At 36.4% G+C, this 20942-nt stretch overlaps 1 protein-coding gene across 9 annotated transcripts in view; it reads right to left on the bottom strand.

The window, feature by feature from the left end:
- Positions 1-664: 664 nt before the first annotated feature.
- TENT2 (terminal nucleotidyltransferase 2) overlaps positions 665-20942 on the bottom strand; it is a 46975-nt gene continuing 26697 nt past the window's right edge. For 6 of the 9 annotated variants that reach the window (XM_054185512.1, XM_054185508.1, XM_054185506.1 and 3 more), the window contains 5 exons: positions 20604-20647; positions 13682-13818; positions 7393-7484; positions 2908-2973; positions 665-1083 (listed from right to left, as the gene is read on the bottom strand). In XM_054185512.1, coding sequence (XP_054041487.1) covers positions 971-1083; positions 2908-2973; positions 7393-7484; positions 13682-13818; positions 20604-20647 — 452 coding nt within the window. In that variant the 3' untranslated portion in view covers positions 665-970. Of the gene's footprint in view, positions 1084-2893; positions 2974-7392; positions 7485-13681; positions 13819-20603; positions 20648-20942 lie in introns of all 9 variants that reach the window. The other 3 variants (XM_054185513.1, XM_054185507.1, XM_054185510.1) reach the window with 1 other exon arrangement.

The raw sequence follows: 20942 nt of genomic DNA, 5'->3' as shown, positions 1-20942 counted from the left end.
AATATTAATTTGACATCAATGTTAAGTACAGTTTTAACAATGAATTGGTCTTCAATAACAAATATAGGAGAGGCACAAATTGTGCTACAGCAGGTCTAAAAGAGGGTTCACAACTTTGTATTGGAAAAGCTGGAATTTTCAAGGTTACTTATTTAATTTACAGTAGCTGAACAATTTACAAATATTTACACATAATCAAAACAGAAGTCCAGCTTATCATTGTAGCAGTGGTTGGGTTGTGGGGTGTTTGGGGTTTTTCTTTTTTTCATTTTCTTCACACCTCCCCCCTTTTTCTCCCCCCAAAGCAGGTATCACTACTGCTTCAAATATGTAAAAGGAAGCTGCCTACTCCCTATGAATATGAAGCATTTATTTATATTGATTTGTCCTTTTTTATTTCATCATCTTTGTAGCAAAACTGTTCCTTGAAAATTCCAGTTTAGATTACAGTTCTTGATATCTAGAACACTACCAACAATAATCCAGCTTAATTTTCATAAATTGTTGCTTGTTGTTCCATGGAAAAGGGAAATAAAACTGGGAAGTGCCCAGTTGAGCAAAAGTGCTTACTGCAGTTAAGGAGATGTAAAGCACGGGCTGTATGTTCATCAAGAAGTGGGAACTGTGAGCAATGCTTTAAGGATATAGACAAACATGCACAATGTTCAGCTCTGTATGTCTTTATTTCATGGTTAAATGTGTCTGAAATAATGATTACACAGATTTTGGAAACAACAAGTCAGTATATCCCCATACTTTCCTTAAAATGGATTTATTCTTGTTGTTTCAGATTCTTCTAACACAAGTGTTTTCAGAAAACATCTTTGAATGAACAGCTGTATTAACAAATATCAATAATAAAATACAGAGTCTTTATTATAAACATTTCATTAACAAAAGTTTACAGAGAAAAACAGATCATTAAAAAACATGTGGTAACTGCCTCTTGATTTTGATACTGTTCTTTATTTCAGCAGGATCCAATACGAAGGAAGTGAAAGAAGCTGGTTATCTTTTCTGTATTGTTGGTCTTAAAGGTAATATACAGTTCAGGTCTTTCTTGTCTTGTAATATCTGCCAAGACTGGGGGAAAAAGTACAATTTATTTTTTTTTGTCAGTAATACTTATATATCGTTGTCAGCAGTAAGCCTCACAGACCCACAAAGATAAGGTTGACTATTTTTTCCCCTTCTTGAAGAGAGAGGCATTTGGCTTTGTTTTGTTTTTTTTTAAGGGAAGAAAAAATCCAAAAACTACACAAAATGCAATGAAATTTTGAGGAAGGTACAGCCTTTCAAGAAGACAGTGATTTGTGGAAACTGAGATGTTAACATTATTTAAGCACTACATTGATATTCTGACTGCAAAATAATTGGCTTGAATTCACACATGTCAAGAGTTCCTTATATACGATGTTACGCTCTGACATTCCCAGAACTTAACTGTGTCTTTAAAATAGGTTATTTCGATTTTCTTCTGTATTCTAGTGTGAATTCCAGGACACATCTGTCAGGCCATGAACCTGCAAGTAACTGCAGTGACCCTCCTATTTTTACATGCAACACATTTAAACCACAATGTGTAATGAAAACCACAGGAAGAATAATCTCTCAAAAGGCTATGAGATAAACAGATTCCTTAGGCTTCTTAAAAAAAAAGTGCAAGATATTAATAAATACTTGCAGTTTTAAGCAATTTCTTTAGGGCCATAACACTCTAGTATATAGGCTTCCAGATGGCTAGGATCAAACAGCTGCTTTTACATTTTTCAGAAAACCACATAGGTTTGAAACCAATGTTTTAATTGAAAACTCTGAAAAGAGAAGTTCACCCTGATTTCACACAACAGTGACAGAGCCCGGACTACTTTGTAAACCGCTGCATTAGCAGATTCACAAAATCAAATATTTTACGTGAAAGTATGTGAACAGTTCAGTATTTTGTATGCTAACATGGTTAAATGGAAGGAAACTGACATTTCTGACAGAATTATAAAGCAAAAAAGTTATCCTTTTCTGCCTAAGGCAACACCTTATAGCATTTGCTTTATTACAAGTATCTGGCATTGATTTCCTTTTTGCTGGAGAAGCTCTCAAGATATTTAGGGACTTGATTAACTGGAGTAAACAGGAGCCTCCAATGACAGCATAACAGGGGAGTCTAACTGGTTAAAGCTGGAAGCCAGTTCTGCGCGCTAATGTCTAGTGATAACTACATTATGAATAGTCAGAGATCTCACAAAATGAGAATTGGGGCAATGCAATGCCTGTGATAGGAGACAAATGTAAAAGAGAGCTGGTACCAAGGCCTAAATCTTGCTTGCTTCAAAGTGCCCTTGCCTTCTCCACTGACTGCAACCGTGAAAGCTCCAGTTTGAACTTCTCATGTTCTAAAATTATGAGTGTGGTCTCCCTAAAGCAAAGTACCAGTGTAATTCAGTTGTCAAAAACCAGTAGAAAACCACTGGTGGTGATATTTACGAAAAGAAAAGGGATAGGAAGTATAAAACATTGTTTATTACTAGTCAAATTAATGTAAGAAGAAATAATGAATGAAGATAAAGTTGTAATTCTAAAGCTATTAGCTATCACTAGAACTTTACGCACACAAGAAAATCTAAGACAAAGGGTTTACTATTTCAAGTATCCATTTAAACTTAAGCGTTATGCTAAATGGCAGACATTAATTACTCTTACTAAACAGACTTAGTTATTCTTAGTAAATAATTTTCCACATTTTTTAAAACAATACATTTCTATTATTTATATAGTAGAAAGCATAAAAATATTCATAACAGAAACATCAGAAACAGGCAGGTTCAATGACTAGCATTTGTATAACTATCTTGAAAACCAAAGTGACTAGAAAAATTAAATTAAATGTATTTTTTACCTTCAGAAATTCACCTTTGATAATATCAAACTTCTGTTTCTCATGTACAGCTCTAGCCGTGTTTGTCCCGTCAAAGGGCTCTGCAAGACCAAACACAAACATTAAAAATGTCAAAAAACCCCCTTAGAGCTAGGCTGTCTTCACTGAGCAAGTCACCAGATAAAACCTAGAAGAGTCAACATATCATTGCTTCCCAAGAGTGTTTTGAGTGCGTGATTCCACTTTGCTTCTCAATCTTTATTTTTTCATAACATTCATCAAAAAAAAAAAAAAGGCCCCAAATGGTCTAACAGTTTGTAATCCATAATAAAGGCAGGTTATTATACCTATTGAAGCACACTCTGATTGTGCTGAATTTATGCATCAGTAATTATTTGCTACTGCTTAATAGTCTGTGATGACATATCAGAATATGATTTTGCACATTAAATCTTTTGAAACTTCCTACACATGTGACTCTTGGAACTGTTCACTTTAGATTCATCTCACTCAACAGCTTCTCAGTGAAATACATGGAGTATAGTAAAATATTTTCTATAACTTTTTATATAAGATGTATCCACTGCTGTAAAAATATATTTCATCAGTTCATATGTATTCTACAATGCCTATTCATAAGTTAACTATCTGGGGCTTCCATCTTCTAACAGACTACAAATTCACATGATGTTTTCCCTTTGGTTTTGATAACATAATTAATAATTTGGAACTTTTTGTTTTTTAATTGAAGGATTAAAAAAGTACTCCTTGATGCTGATAGGGTTGCCAGCATTAAAGCAATAGATAAAAAATTATGATGCAGAGACAATGCATTACAATGCACTGCAAACCAGATTTTATAGTCTTTTTTGCCTTACTAGAGAACTGCTTAAGTAAGATGGTACATTTCACACTTGCAGAACGCATGAAAGTCCTTAAGGGCCACAGAACCACAGAAGTATTTCCTAGATCATGTAGGTTTTTTGTTTGTTGGTTATGAATTGCTTTTATTCAGATAGGGACATATAGTAAAATAAAGCATTAAAAAGACATCAAAAGGACTCTGCCATTATGGAGACTGAGACTCCAGATTTGGAACATGTTCCATGGCACTGCGTTTTTATTTCTGCAAGCTATTTAAATTCACAAAGAAATTGTTTCATGGACTAGATGTTGTATTTCAGAGGTTTCCAAAAGGTTTCTCTTCAAACTACCTACCAAGTTTTCAGTGGGCATTAACAGGAAGATTTATTTTACTTTAGAATGCATCGTTAATTTAGATCAGAACAAAAAACTAGCCATCAAATAAAAAAGGTATATAGTCATCTAAAGTAAGTCATATGATTTGACACAGTGGCCTACTGCTACTAAGAATTCTATGTCCCTTACCATGTGAAGCATTACCACATTTCTTTTGTGTGTCTTAAACATGATGTTAACTGTTTCTTTAATGCTAGAACCTTTACGTACTTTATGTTGAATCAAGAGATGTATATTTTTTAAACCAACAAGAGCAAACCTGTACAATCTTCTGAAACTGTCAGCAGGAAAAAAGGTACTCTAGTCACAAAAGCTGACTCACATCTTCCCTTTATTCTTCCTGCATACTTACTGACTGTCAAAAGACAAACTCACTCCCTGTAGCGCAGCAAGAATAATTTTGCAATCAGCTACTATTTACACCACTACATTTTCTAACCATTAAGACAGTGTGAGCCCATCACAAGTTATTTTCTTCACACACAGAGATAAGAATATTAAAAGAAAAAAAGTAATACAACTTCAACACTGATGCTTGAGAGAAAGGCTAAAGAGGATCGTCTTTCCAAATGAAAACACAAGAAATCAAAAAACTTCAGAACTTCTGCAACCAAACCCTGAGAAATTATTTTTAGAATTATTTTTAGGATGTGGATCTGAAAGATTTAGAAGTAGAAGCATGAATCAGGTGCAGCTTAGATGGCTTCTGATGGCGTTCCCTAAATGATTATCAATGTAATCGTCTCACAAAATTGCCATGTTTCTAGCTTTTCCAAGCTGTCTTTTTCACTAGTAGAGTGTATGATATTATTTGACATAGAGAAAATTTAAACTGAAACCGGAATAGTTCCTAGCAATTTAGAATTCCAACCGGGAATGTTCACAAATGTTAGCTAAAAGCAGTGTTCTCTGTATTCCCATAATGGTAATAGCCTGCCAGATTTTAAATCGTCTGAAAAGAGCATCTCCACTGTATTTGTTTCTCTAACAGCAGAAAGACTGAGAATCAGTCTTAAGTGCAATAGAAATTAAAACAGAACACAAGTTTTTCTTTGAGCAAGCTTAAATACAGTGCTACATGCAGAATTATGGCAACTTGCTGGCATAGACTTGTGTAATTTATCAACAAATATATTTAAAATATTAAGAAATACCTGCAATAACACCGATTACTGAAATTTTAGTCTGCTAACTGGAAAATCTGACAAAACCAGAATACGTTGACATGTTTAGCTAGCTTTTAAAAGCTTCTTCTCAAAGTACAAAGAAGTCTATCTGCATAAGTTGTTAAACTAGTTCATCTTAACAGCTGTTATACAGATGAAGCCTACTTTGAGTTGAAATAGGAAATTTAATTTTTCCTTTCCACTTAGAAGCAAAAACTTGGTGAGTGAGACTCTTAATGAAGTCTTGAAGCACACTGTAACAGGAAGGAATCGGATGTGCCACCTATAGATAATTTTGGGTTTTTTAGCAGTGCAAATGCAAGACGCACTCTTAAGGAAAAGTTGTATGTAATCAAGCCCATTTAATACACATTCTAAAACGCCTATTTTGTATGCTGATATTCTATTTTCCAATCTGACAGAAAGAAAACCTAATTACCCAACCATTTTGTAATGCCATAAAAAAAACCTGAGAGCTTGAAACACACAACCCCCCCGCCACACAGCGGATCAGCATCATGTGACAGCAGCAGACACAGCTGCCCAGCATTCCCTCCTCCCACGTTCAGACCAGAGCCATGCCTGCACTGTGATATCCCTTATCATTTCAGCTGTGCAGATACTCTAATTCTCACATTTCTCAACTCTGAGACTGCAGAGTCAAGCACGCAGTTGCCTTTTCAGAGTATTTTTTCCCCTATGATTGGTAGTTGATTTTTCCCCCCAAAAGTCAAAGAAAGAACAGGAATCCCATCATGTGGCTTCAGGCTGCTGTCCATACAATTATGGCCAAATTGGTGAGCTCCAGGCCACATTACCTACCACCAGCAGGTAACTACTGTCTCCACAGAGCAGCACAAATGCAGGAAGTTACATGCACACTTATGTGCGCACACACATGGGTGCACTCCCACCCCCAGCGATCTTGAGGGATGTCTGTTCCAGCCACAGGACTTCTGCCTTATCCCCACTCTCCCCCAGCCTCTAAAAACTCTTTCCATACCGTTTGGCTCCTGTCCAAGTTCTGTTCCTCTTTCATCCTAAAACTTCAACCCTTGATATACTGATCCTAACAGCCTGCGTTTATTTACAGACAGGGACCAGGCCACCTCTCTGATTTCAAACCTTCCCTCTTCACCCCAGTGTCCTAAACCACCTACTTCTAATGCTGCTCCCAGTCCACTTCGGTTCCTTATCCAAGGTCCCTTGTGCAATCAGTTCCCCTTCACCTAATGCATTCCGATTCCCACTTCCCTTTCTTATCTCTTTGTGTTAACTGTTTCCAGTTAGACAGCACCTCTTAGGTCCTTCCCTGCTTCTCTTTACTTTCTCCTAACACCTCAATCCTTCTCTTGGGCTGTTATCTTCTCTTTCCCTTATCCAAGCTTCATATCTCCTATGCATGCTATCTATTCAGCTCCATGTATATTTCCCATGACAGCTGAAAGGCATCACGAGCACATGAAAGAAGCCGTCTGTATACTGCTTTTGCCCAGTTCAGCCTGCACTAAGGCGGCTGAGACCTGCCACTCCAAAAGGTAGCCTGGGTTTACCCTCCAATTCTGCAGGGGATCACGCAGTCTCTGCAGAAACTCGCACAAGCGAGCCAAAAATAGTAGCCACAAGGGGACTGACATATGCATAACGTAGTCACTGCTAGGACTTGGGAGGCCAGAACATTTCTAGAATAAAGAATATTCTTAGAGAGGAATCTGAGTGTGTGCTTGCTGTGTCTTTTCAGAAGCTCAATCTTGGCAAAACTGATGACTATTTCTGCAGAGCAGGAAAACACACATTACTGTCATAAAAGCCATTCCTTGTCAAAGTCCTAATCCCTGTTCCAAAAGTAACAGGGCAATGAGTGCTCTTGAAGAAAAGGTCAGGAGAACTATTTTTAAACACTATCGGACTTAAAGCTTCCTTCTCAAATGTTTTTGGCAGGACTGTTTCCAAAACTATTTACACTGGTTAAACTTGAGTTTCTACATAAATATATTACATGTCTCCATTATTAAAACACAATGTCTGATTCACAGATTTGTGTATTTGGTGTCTTTAAACAGTTAAAAATGATACTGCAGCTTTACATTTTACCTTCTACACAAATAAATTTGTTTCTCCATTCAGTACCATCAGGTCTTGGAATAGCTCTGGCCTCACGAACTGAAATCATCTGGTGGCTCCAACTAGGAAAAAGAAAAACAATTTGCAAAATTTTTAGCTCTTGATTCTATATGAATAGTATCAGTTTACATTAAAAAATTGTAGAATTGCTATGTCATAAGCCTGGATAACACAGTAGTTTATAATCATGAGTAATTTAGTGTAACAGTCTAATCTTCGTAATTCACAAGAGTAAGGAATGATGGGTAGGAAACAATAAAAAATTTTCCACAAACACAAGTTTATTTATGAAAACATCTGCAAAACAGAACATTTCATGTATCCACGAGTAATGTATAGTCACAAAAGCATAATTTTTTCAAAAAACAATGTCAACTTGAATATGGACACCTACATTTATTTCTAAATTCAAAAGAAATTATAGCCTCAAATCTATCTTTCAGAATTTTCTGTGGGGAGAAAAGGCATGTAAGGAGTTCAAGTACAGATGAAGTCACGTACTACATTCTATTATAAAAAATATTCAACACTATAAAGATATATAAAGATAGCGTGCTTACAGGTCAGCGTTCCTGGTGTAAGAAACCTATTATTAGAAAGCACTAACACTTTGCATATGCTTAATTTTAGATATCTACAAGTGTAACAACAGAACAACAACATAAATATGCATCTGAAGATATCCTACTGCTTTCTGCACGCAATTTTGTAACAACAAAACCATAGGGAATGACCACACTGAAACAGGAACAGCAGGCAGTTTACAGGGCAATCTTTACAATATGCCAAGCATCTTTATGATCTTCTATGATGCTCGGCACAACAATATGCCAAACGTAATGGAAGCCAAAGCAACCACTTGCAGTTTTGTGTTCTCACCTACCCAGCCAGTTTTCAGATGCTCTTAACTAAACCAGGGAACTACCACATCAGCAAAACGCCTGGATCACCAACAATGCATCACCATATGCCCTGATTAAATGCGGCTTAGGAACAGCTGGGTGCTGATAGCTCTACTGGTGTTATGTACACCTGACGTGATCTCCTGACTGAATCAATCTTTTGACATAATGCAAAGAGAGGAGCTTGGCTGGGTGCACCAGCCACCTGCAGTAAATCTGTAAATATCAACTGTAAATCAAAATACAATTATAATTCATCAGTTAAATTTGGAATAACTCTGTGCTCCCTAGGCCACAGATCAGCTGTCACAACCCCATTAAGTCAGTGGTGATAAGACAATTTACACCAGCTAAAAATCCGTGCCTGTAATTCTACAAATCACCTTGGATATAACCCATGATTAAAACCACTTATCAAAGTGATCTGTTTGAATAACTATACTTCCACAGAACACATATGTTATTCTTCTATTTAAGAATATGAATAGGGCCTATTTCAAAAAAGGGCAGGACACAGCATATGAACCATAGTTTAGGATACCTCAGATTACTTGTTCACCTTGTTCACTGCTGTGTATATTTAGACTTCTCTTGATATGCTCTTTAGAAAATTACTACAGGTGATGATGATTTCTAGCATTCAACGCAAACTAAAGCGTTACTTCTAACCCATCACTCTCCCTCTCCTTAATTCCCATAGCAGGCCACTTTTGCAAGAATTAGAAATATTGTGAAGCACCAAATAATTTCCTGTCATGTCTTTTTAATAAACTACCATTAACACAGCTTATCAAGAAATTCAGATGAATTGATGAAAAAAAGAAAAACAAACCAAACACAAAAAGGCAAAAGAGAAGAAGTGACTAGAGCATCAAAGAAGCTTCAACTGCAGCTCTGGAACACTGGTCATGAGCAGAAGCTGACAGTTCCACTCTTCTGCTTTTTCTAAAAGTTAATTTAAAAATCAGAGAGAACTAGGCCAGAGTTGAAAAAAAATAAATCACACAACAAAGTATTTGATCTGTGTTTGGTTAAGCCAGGCTCTACTCTTTCACTTCAAACATGTAATTCTTCTCTTGACTTTTTTTTTTTTTCCTCTAGGTTATACTTGGCTTGATTCCTCAGCAAAAAATAAATGCATTTATAATACACTGGTTTTGCAAAAAACAACAAAAAAGGTGACATTTCTAGCTATTTAAACAGCTTTTTATTTAAACTTGAAAACAACTGTTTTATCTAATAGTCTAATTAAACCTTCACTTACCCTGCCTTGATACCAAAATCAGCCTGAATTAGAAATGAATTACCAATAGCAAATGATTTGTGTATCAATTTTAACAGTTTTGGCTTGCACACAGTAACTTCATTATTGCCAACACAAAGCAAATATTCTCTGTATATACACTTTCAATCCATAAGCTAAGAATAACCATTTAAACAGCTATTTCAATTATCAGTTGTTTCTGGTGTCACTGCCCGCATTAGGTTATGTGCTCCTCATGGAGAAGGCAAGAATGTGGAAGACGATGACCAGGCATTTCCACATCTAAGTGTGTATGAATACTCCACAAATGGATTAAAAAGCTTATCTTCTCTAGAGCATTCTTATAAACCAAAGCCACTTGCATAAACGCACTAAGATGGGTACAAATTACAAGCATATTTAATTCAACATACTATTAAAAAATGATCCCTTTATTCCCTGAGCAATTCGACCCTGAAGAGAGCCATGAGCAACTGTATTTTACATTTTGCCATGATAGTGTAACCAATCTTTTATCTTGTCCATGAAATACAACTGAATCCATGAATTATCTTAAACAACTGTTATATAACTTGAACCAATAAATTTAAGAGAAGTACAGTCACAAAGGACAGTCTGTAGGTTCCCTAGCAGTAGCTTCAGGGGAGCAAGGCCATGCGCCAAGGTCTTGCTTTGTAAAGAGATAGCCAAGTGAAAACCTGTTGCCTTCACTCAGAGCTGCAGGAATGAAACCAGACACTCTCTCCAGAGGGCCTGGTAAACATGGACCAGTTTCCAAATGCTTTCTTTTGAGAACACCTCCATACATTTTTTACTTGATCACGTTCACTGTGTGATCAGCAGACCCTTGACAATTTGAAATACTTAAAACGAAGTTAAAAGCATACTTTTAGCCAGCTGTCTCATACAAAACATTACGCAGACTTGAACTCTTATGGCAAGCTAATTATACAACCATGTCGGCAAATCAAGCTTTGCCATATGTAGTGTGTAAGTCCAATATATGCGGCAATTTCCAAATCACATTTCTGGTAACTTATAAAGGGGGACAAAAATTACTTCCTACGGACACACCAAAAATCCCAGAGTAGGTCTGTGGAATGTGCACTGTATAGACACATGGTAATCGGCAATTTTCTGCAAGATCTTATAGTCTAACTGAACAAAGCAGATTAAAAGCATAAGGGAAAAGAACACAGCACAAGGAGATAAACTTATTCATGGCTGCACAGCTGCAAGGTTCCTGTTTCTTCCTTCGCGCCACTCCTGTTTCTTCCTTTGTGCCCATCCTGCCTTTACATATTATTCACAACATTAAGTAAATTAAAACCACAGACTTTAACTCAAATACCTACTGGCTTTTGCCAGACCGAGGGGGAAGTTTAAAACAACGTAACTCCATCTTCCCTTCATCTTCCTGACCAATACATGTAAGAGAGCTGAATCAGTTAAGCATTCCAGGCAGGTGGTGGCAATGACTCATTCTGTCCAAAATGGTGATCTTCACACATGGTCTGATAATTCTTAACTGCACACTGTTCTTTCAGCAGAACAGATGCTGTGTATCAAACCTGGTAGTTTGGTGTCCTAATCCATCAATAGGAATCTACAAAAGTCACTTTTATGAAAACTTAAGTAATATTCTCTTTAGTAATCTTTTAATCAAACGCATTACAGTTCAATAATGAAAGTTCAGTGGCACGGCACAGGTCATTTAAATGTGACCTAACTTAATAGTCACAGTATTTGAAATACAATCTCAAAATTTCTGTGCATAAAAACACCAGTAAATGCTTTACAGGGAAAGCAAACATGGAAAAAAATATTGATTACAGCAATGAATATATTCAAAACATTCAGGAGTAAAATAGTAGTTCTTCCATGAAAGGCAGAATTTAAAGAGCCCTGTGTTGTGTGTATTTAACTCTTATCCTCATTCCCACCTATAATGTTGTTTCCATCAGCAACCTCAAAGCAAAATAACAGATACTGCGGATAGCACAACACTGTACTTGTTCTCATCAGCTGGCTATCACACACACACACAAATGTTTAAACACTATGTTCTGCCCACCTTTTCCCCAGCATGGGCATTAACTTGGCTTTCTCTTCTCCAGTCAACTACCATTTTTTATGAAACTATACTTCGAGTTACAAAACTCAAAGAATTGTAGTATCTTCGAGACATACACCCCCCTCCTTTCAAACAGGATTTACAGTTGTCAGGGATACGCAGATAGTCAAGTAAACAATAAACCCGACTAAGCTTTATTTCTGTAGCAGAGAGAGTTAAAAATAATATAGATTGCTGCATTAGGTGCATCATTTCCTGATATGACTTCTCAGCTATGCAACATTTTCAACACAGGAATTGTAATGGCTTTTTTTTTTTACAGGTTTTTTGTTGTGGTGGGTTTTTTTGGTGGTGTTGGAGGTTTTTTTGTGTGGTTTGGCTTGGTTTGTTTGTTTTTTTTAAAAACAGAATATCACCAGTCAAATGTTTAAACACTTAACACTGCAAAAACAAGCCAGATGTTTTTTTGCTTGGTAACATTTTTTTCCTCATTTATGATCATCACAAAAAATAATATGCAAGGATTACCATCAGTTCAAGTACTGATATTGCAGCATTGTCAGTCTGCATACTTCTTAGGACACCCTCCATGTCTAATAGCAGTCAAAAAAAAAAAAGTCTTCCTAGACCAGCTACTGACTCATGCAGAAATCTGCTCTTAACTATGTTCACAAGCACCCAAACCAGAAAAGTCAAATTATGTATTTTCCCTGCATTTGGGCAAGATCATCTCTGCTAGTTTACACAGGCAAACCAGAAACTTCTTCCTTAGTGGAAAAGATATTTACTTTCATGTACGAGAAGATTAACAGCTCATTATACAGACAAGTAGTTGAGGATGCATCTAGCATCCCACATAATTAGGAACTTGAGGATATCCCCCAGCAGTGTCTTCTAATTTACCTGTTTAGCAAACAGCACCTTGCCAGCTGAAAGGAAAGGTACTCAGGAGAAACTTTTAGGACAAAAGACCATTCCCTTACCTGCAGAGATCATTGAAGGAAAATCCTTTATGTGAAAATCTCTCAGAATCAGGCTTAAGCATGCACAAAATGCAATTAGTTCAAGAATTGCCACAGGCAATACGGATTTAGCCTAACATTCCACATGTGGTGCACACCCCAGCAATGTTTTCTTACAAGGATTTCATTATTTACTTCTTACATTGAAGTAAATGATGAACACTTCAAAAATTATAATGAATAGCCAGCAGTTATACATTTTGTTCTCCTTCCGGGAAATGGATATGATGAACATACACAGGAAAGAAACGTGTATGAACAAACTGCCTCAGCAACAAGTTCTTTAGAAGATCCTTAAGCTTATTGAAATATAACCATTTGATATTGTATATGGACAAGCACTTTTTATAAGAAATTCTCGAGTGACAATTTGGCAAAGTGTTCGTAATCTACAGTGTTCTCAGATGCCCTCACAACTTTAGCTTCTCCTTCTCTTTTACAAAAAAAGTCCAGATGCCAGAATTAAACTCATTCCAGCAAACCAACAAGGTTAGTGAACCAACTATATATGGGAGAATTCTTCACTAGGTGTGGCCTATGTTGATATAGATTATAGTCAAAGTAAGGAGCCACCTGCTCAGTTACCTCCATTGACTTGGGGTGACAGAAGACAATCGCAGCTATTAAGGTTTGATAATTTCTATCACAATCAATACCTTAAACTACAACTAAGAAGAATAAATTTTTCTCACATATGGATATGCAGTTTTAGAATAGTGTAATATAACAAAACCCAGTTATTTTTAAAGGACAAAGCTCTCTTAACTTCTGGCAGCTATTTTACAAGACAAGATGCTTTGTTAAGCAAAAGATGTCAGACACTCTTTATCAGCATTCCTGTTGTCCTTTAATCTTTTTACCCTTTTCCTCTCTGTCAGTTACCTCTCCTGCATTACTGCTATTCTTTCTCTTCAAGTGTTATTAAGTGTTGGTATACCGAACAGAAGGAATCAAAGTTTTGCATATTCTAAAACACTAAGATGAGCTCATTACTTACTCAAATTCTGTGGCATAATATTTGAAGAAGCCTATTAGCAAATCCCCAAGGCTTGATCCATTTTTTGAGTGGTAAGGAGGAATGGTACGTGGAGCTCGATGAACAAGATGCAACTGCATAGCAGGATCAAAAGATTCCTGTCAAAATAAAATCAGAGACCATGTATATACACATGCACCCAGCCTTAATCTAGGTGCATATATTTTTCACAATAAAAAAAGCTGCTTATCATTTGTTCAAGGACAACTTAAGAGCAAAAGACACTACATCTCTTGTGCTCCTCTGTTGGTTAGTAGTTACTCTCCCTGAACTCAGGTAGAATCATCTTGCACAGGAACATACAAGACCATCTCTTGCCTTTTGTATGCTAAAGAATTTTAACATGAGAAAATCTCTGAACTGGATTTGCTTTACATGCTAGTAAAACTGCATGAGCAGAGGCTGAATAAGGTAACCTGCACTGAGCTGCCTGCAGTTTAACTGAGATAGGGAAGGTGAAGCTAATGCACTTATTGCCAAGTTCCCGTAACTGTGGTATAGAAACATTCCAAAAGGAAGGCCTGACTTCTTTTTCCTACAGCATGGGGTTAAAATTGCATATGAAACCCACTGGCTGTAGTATGAACCTGCATCCTCCCACATAATGAGTTTGAAGACTGCAGCAGCACCTCCTCTAACCAACCTATCTGAAAGAATTAAAAAAAAAAAAGTTATAGAAAAAGCCTGAATACACAGAATGCAGCGTTTAAGCTGAAGTATGCTTTTCTTTGAGGGGGAGGAAAAGGGGTGGGGAAGAAAAAAGTCGGATTTGCCACAAACAAAAGTCACTATTGTCAGCTTAGAAAGGAATCTATACAAGTCTAAATTAAGATGGGTTTAGATCTGCTGTACTGTTTGGGTGTCCATTGCATCCTGTAGGTTCCTCTGAGAGACTGGAATACCTGGAGAACACATTTTCTCTTGCTAGAGAAATAATGTTTAAAACCTGGTAATACTATGGTTTACAGCAATGTTGTGTATTTTAAGGCAAATGAACCCAACATACACAAAAGCAAGCTTTACATTCACATAAAGAAATACATCTATGTAAATTTAGGAACCTGTTCAGTCATTCCTGTATGTCCCCTCCCACTCCTTTGTTATTTTAAAGAGTAGTATCAGACATGAGTCAAACTTTATAGTACTAGAATATCACTGGAAGCACTATACGCTGTAATACTATTTCCATGTTCACAGCTGGCTATGCTTCCTTGGAGAAAAGTATGGTTATTAGTCAAACCAGTAAGACTGGAAAGTCTGGGTCTCCCGTCTTCTTTTGCCGGTTCTAGCACAGCTTCCTGGAACCCTGCACAACACCTTCTGGGAAAAAAAGGCCATTCTTCTATCTATGAAAAAATTTGTCTTGTTTTCACAATATAACTTTGCATAGAAAGTATTATTAGTCAGCAGAGCTCAGAATTTAACAGCTTACAGTCCAACAGAACACACCAAAAACACGGAGACAGACAGACATAAAAAGCAGATGTGCAGCATACAAAGATCTAAAGAGGGAACAGCTGTTCTTATGTTACACAGCATATACAGTTTTAACCCCAAAGGTAATCAGACAAGTACTAGAGTAAGAGTTACTCCTTGCTCATTCCCACAGAAAACTGTAGGAGAGTCATAACAAATTTAGTATTAGCAGTATAACAGCTCATGAGGAAATGGACATGGGGGTGGGGTTAGGACTGAGAACAAGGGCTGCTGACCTCCAAACAACACAAAATAGAAATGCAATAAAATTACTACAACAGATGTCTACTAAGACTAATAAGTAAGTGTTTGGAGGCAGCAAACATTTTTGAAAAGGAGAACACGTGATTATTTTTTAAATGCTTTGAACGTTCAAATGTCTGCGAACTTCTCAACTGCAAGAAAAATCTGCCACCACAGGGAGGCTGGCACACTGAGCAGCTAAAAAGTTAGACTTTGGGATATTATTTTTCAGGATTATAAGTAAGCTATTTTCCTTAGTCCTATTACAAGCTTAGAGCGGGTGTTGCTTTTTCTTATCAATCTTGACCTTAAGTACATTTATTTACATTTTATATATAGATCACAATTAATAATTTTTATTAGTGTTTGTACATCATTTGAGTAAGAAAAAAATAAATCAACAGTTATAGCAAAAGACAATATATCAAATATAGTTGTAATAAAACTTTCAGGAAAAAAAAGTATGTCTGTGCCTGTATGTGTACGCTTACACTCAAAAAAACAGAAGAGCAACAGCATATCAAATACTACTTTGTACAAAGATTTTTTTTCAGTAGGATTTGTTAGCGGTTAACGAAACAGGAAGTTATGAAACCTTGCAGAGTTTTAAAATCACAAATCTGTAGTTTGAAAAGGGTGCTTATGATAGAAGCATAGTCGAGATGAATGAGTTTTTCAGGATATTTCGTTTCTCTTTTTCTTCACTGAGTTTGCAACTGATCAAAAGTCATGTAAGCAGCAGCGATAAAACTGAAAGTCTCCTAATTTGAGAAGCAGGAAGTCTACCACATTCCAAAGATTCCAACCTATGGTAGAAGAGATAAAATTCCTAACCTGCATTAGAAAGCAATTCTCTAAATCTTCATTTAGTAATTAGGATTAAAACCCTTCAATTCTTCAATCTAAAATTATGATGTTTAATTTTTTTTTTTCAAAAGCAAGTTTAATTTAATGAAACTTGCAGTTCCAAGTGTATATTAAATACACTTGCCTCACAAAGGTCAGGCAAATTAAAGTCTTCCTTACTCAGAAAGGCAATTGCCTTCAAAAAATAAACACATATTATTCTATACAAGTGCTCTAGTAAAAATGCAAGTTACAGTCTATAACAGCTAATCATTTAAAAACACAGCCACCTAGTTTAAGAGACACGTATAAATAATTCCCATCTCCACTTCTTTTAGTGGTTATACCACTATAAAAATGACTCTTAAAAAGACAACTAAGCATTACAAAGTGGAAAACATGATTGATACTACTTTTCTGGAAGAAGATTTTTTTACACTAAGGCAAACTGTTAATCATATGTTTCTGATATTATTAGTCAATTTATCTTTTTGGACACTGAGTTGCTGATCACCACATATAGAAGAAAAGAAAAAAGTGTTTTATCTTTCTGAAATGCACAAAATTTGTTAAGGAAGAAATTGCTATTACTAGATTTGAAAGTTTTACACGTAAAACCAAATTAATTATTGCTTAAAATTGGGTATGGGGAAGATTTAATGAAAACTTCTCTCAAGATATACCAATACTCAATATATCAATAAACAACAATGTAGTTTGTTTAAGGTCATTTCTTAACAAAGCACTCAGTGAACAAGAGGTCAGACCAGCCACAGGGTACCTAGGCTCACTTTTTTGCTTTTCCACAGACAACCCATGAAAATCCATTAGCCTCAGCCCACCCTCATTCACCTATTGTAAAACAGGGACAACAGTACTCTTCTTCCTGCCAGAGGGACTCAGGGATTAACTAGATGAACAGAACAAGGTACACCTTACAGATTCTGCACATAAGGGAGGTTGGTAATAAAACAGAATTACAAAGCATCCTTCAAACTAGCTTAGTTTCAAGTAGGCGTTCCCTGCAAGCTTTCCCTACTTAACTTACTCTAAAGGGCAAAAAACTTCAGCCTCTTTTAAAACTAGTCCCTAATTTGCTTGCTGTGTCTTTGGATTATGCCGCCTTAAGAAATGGCAAAGAAATTCAGGATCTGGTTGACAACAAATAGAAATGATCTGTCCATTACTTCAAGATACCCCAAGGTGTTTTTTCCTTTTTTTCCCCGGATCTCTACTCTTGACCTTGGCCGGCTGATTTCTCAAGGAAACACTAGCATTCAACAACATGCTTCATGTTCAAGCTACATAATGCTTACACATATTCTCACTCCACCTTACACACTGGAAAGGAACACAAGCGTACATTAAAAAAATCTTTACATTTGAATATCTCGATGTATAATGTGTTTAACTCTGAATGTGCAAGATTCTTCCTTCAAAAAAGTTTAAGTGGTAGCATCAGCATGGTAACTTGCCATTTTTTGGTGGGTATCTATACTCGCACATATAAAATAGCCTTCCCCAGTCCTACAAATGAACATTTAACTCATGTTTATATTTTTAAAAAGTGCAACTCAAAGAGTGAAGCAAATCATGTCTGTCCAAGGACTGGTGCCCATGCATGAAGGAGCTCCAGTAAACACCATCCCATCTTCTGCCTCACCCTTTGCAAGCTGAGGCAGCAGAAACAAAAATGTGCTCAGGCTAGAGTCCACAAAGTTTACAATCCAGAGCACTAGTGAAGACACACTTCCATCTGGATTTAAGCTAATATGCCAGGCTGCTCTGGAACACTGTAGACTTGGGCACACATTCCCTTCTGACTCCCAGTTGCAGCAATGCTCACCTCTGGCAAACACAGGCAAACAACCATAAACCATAATGGCCTCAGCCTCCACAGGTTCTCCAGAGCTCATCTGTAAAAGTCCTGGCTTGGAGGCAAGTTCTATATAGACTTCAGAACTGATCAACACATTTTATGGGCTACTCTCAGCTACCCCATCTAGCTGGGAGGGGGGGTGGGGGTGGGGCAGGAAGCCCCATAATCCAACCCCACATCTGATATGGTCCCATACACCCTCTAAACTAGCAGTTGCAAAACACAAGAGCTTGGTGCCAGCTGGAGACTCCCCCATAGCAACACATGGGCAGATTTGGTGGCTTTCCATGACTCCTCACCCTTCACATCTGCAGTAGAGATATACTGAGTCAGAATCTGTGTTTTGTTTGCCACTCAAGGTAAGCATGTCTCTTTTACACAGCACCTACAATTTAAAACAAGCAGTTTCTTTCAAAGCACAGAAGTATTTTCAGGCTGCAGAAAGAGATGCAGATTTGATTTTGGAAGAAACAGATTGTAGGTAGGGTGGCTTGTTTCAGAAAGGGAGAAGCAGTGTTTATGTGTAGTATTAGGATGGAGACACAGCTTTGACCAGCTACAACCACAAAACATACAGTTTCTTTGGATACTGATATTTGCCCGTGCTTTGTAATTATTACTGAAAGTTAAAAGACCAGAACTGTTTTGGTGTATTTATTTTCATTTGAAATGTCTTTGCAATATCACTGTTCAGAAATTGTAACTTTCACAATTTTTAAACTCTTAATTATACTCCTAATGGAGACAGCAGACAAAAAATATATTTTCAAATTTCTAGCACTTTTTTTTAATCGTAATCCATAGTTTTGATTTGGTTTTATAGTAAGCATGTATAAAATATTATTTTTATTCTATTAGCAATCCTACAATATTTAGTCCATCCTCCAGAGGCAAGATAACTAACAACAACAACAAATCTACATTGAAACAGGGTAAAAAAATTTTATTCTTGTTCTAGAGCCACAGGAACCTACAAGTGATTTACTACTGTCACACGTCACAAGATAAAACCTTGCATTTAGCACAGATTCATCAGATTCGTAAGCTTATGGTATTGTATACTTTTGCTTTAATCATTTAAGCCATTAATATTTGTACAGTGCTCTGAAGTCCTTCACACAGTTCAACTCTATAAATATAAATGTTTGCATTATTATTACTAAGGAGTCAGACGTTACCAATTTTTCCCGTTGTTTTCTTTAAATTATATGCTACACAAAACTTAAAATGCTACAGTATGTGAGCATTAAGCAAACATAACCAGCAAACTTAGCAAAAACCCATCCAGAAATGAAAAACAGCTTCAAATGCTTTTGAGCACTAACAATGAAGAAATCAGAACGTATATACAGCAAAGTAAAAAGTCAGAGGAAAAAATAAAGACCATAATAATTTAGCATAGATATGCCTAAGCAGGTTTACAAAATAGAAATAAAGCTGCAGTGCACTGTAGCTCAAAGCTTTCTTCTGCATCTCCATTATCCTAATTACCCCAAATGGCTGAAACCACAGTATTTTCTCCCTGATGTACAGTGCCATCAAATATTCCCTTTTCAGCATTATTGGAAATATATGCAAAAGAAAGAATGGCTTTCTGATACTACCTCAGCACAGTTATCAGCAATGGTGAAAAAAACCATACATAGACAGGGACATAAAACTATGGCAACTATGAATAAAGAAAAATTTAGAAAGTGACATGTGAGAAGGTAAGGAGGAAGGAACTGAGGAGTTTCTGTTAATCAGTTATGGCATAGAACTATTCAGCAATAGCTCTTTTGTCCCCAGACAAATATTTAGGAGGCTAGGTCTTATTTCTAGATAATCTTCCTTAGACTAAGTCTCACTAATTACAGTCCTAATTCTGCAGAGGATCAAAGCATACCAATTCACAGAGTTCTCTGAAAATCAACAGAGTATGATCTGGATATAACAGCAAAGCCCCCAAAAGTCATTTTCTTGTTGGACTGAAGCCAAATTTTTTGAGGTCTCAAAAGTCTCCTTAGTAAACATGTATCTTTCACTCTCTGCACCCAGAAATATCAGGCAACTCAACAGCGGTGGGAAGGTATGGAATTCTGAAACACCACAGCTGGATGGAAAAAAACACTACTTAAGGTATTAAGAAATAAGAATCAGAAAGTTACAGATGACACAGGGATATTTTCAGGCCAGCATAAAGAGAATTAGGTCAGCAGCTCTCATTAGCACTTGTTTCCAACTGTGTGTGAGATCTTCTCATACGTAACAGATTGTTTTCACTAAAGAAATGACAAAAAGCAGCAAATAACCTTTTTCACACTTATGTTTAGAATATCAATGACCAGGCTTACAGGCTGTGTTTAATTTAATCCATTAAAGATATTTAAGAATTCATGAATTTTAGATAAGCAGCTTCATACACATATATGATGTAGTAAATTAATGAGAAACACTTACTGGGTAATTTTTTTGGAGGGATGGAAGGATGGGTTCAGGTAGGGCTATAAAAAAAGAAAGTTTAAAATTGCTGTGATTCATGTAATTCACAGGAAACAATATCATATCAACGACACCAAAGGGTTGGACTGAAATTCCATCTTAAAAAGATCTATCAAGAACTTCACTTTCTTGCATTTTGTAAAACAGAAGTTATTCAGCAAATCCTTCTATTACTGTATTTTGTATATAGTAGTATAAGGAGTTAATTCAGCTAAGGGATGCTGTTACTAAGATACTACTATTTGTAGAAGACATGAAAAATTCTACAGCAGCTGGGTACTACTTCACTTATAAAAT

The sequence above is a fragment of the Rissa tridactyla genome, chromosome Z (genome assembly GCF_028500815.1).
Source record: "Rissa tridactyla isolate bRisTri1 chromosome Z, bRisTri1.patW.cur.20221130, whole genome shotgun sequence".
Classification (NCBI taxonomy): Eukaryota; Metazoa; Chordata; class Aves; order Charadriiformes; family Laridae; genus Rissa; species Rissa tridactyla.
The sequence above is the reverse complement of the archived record's forward strand: the minus strand, read 5'-3'. Positions and strand labels throughout refer to the sequence as shown.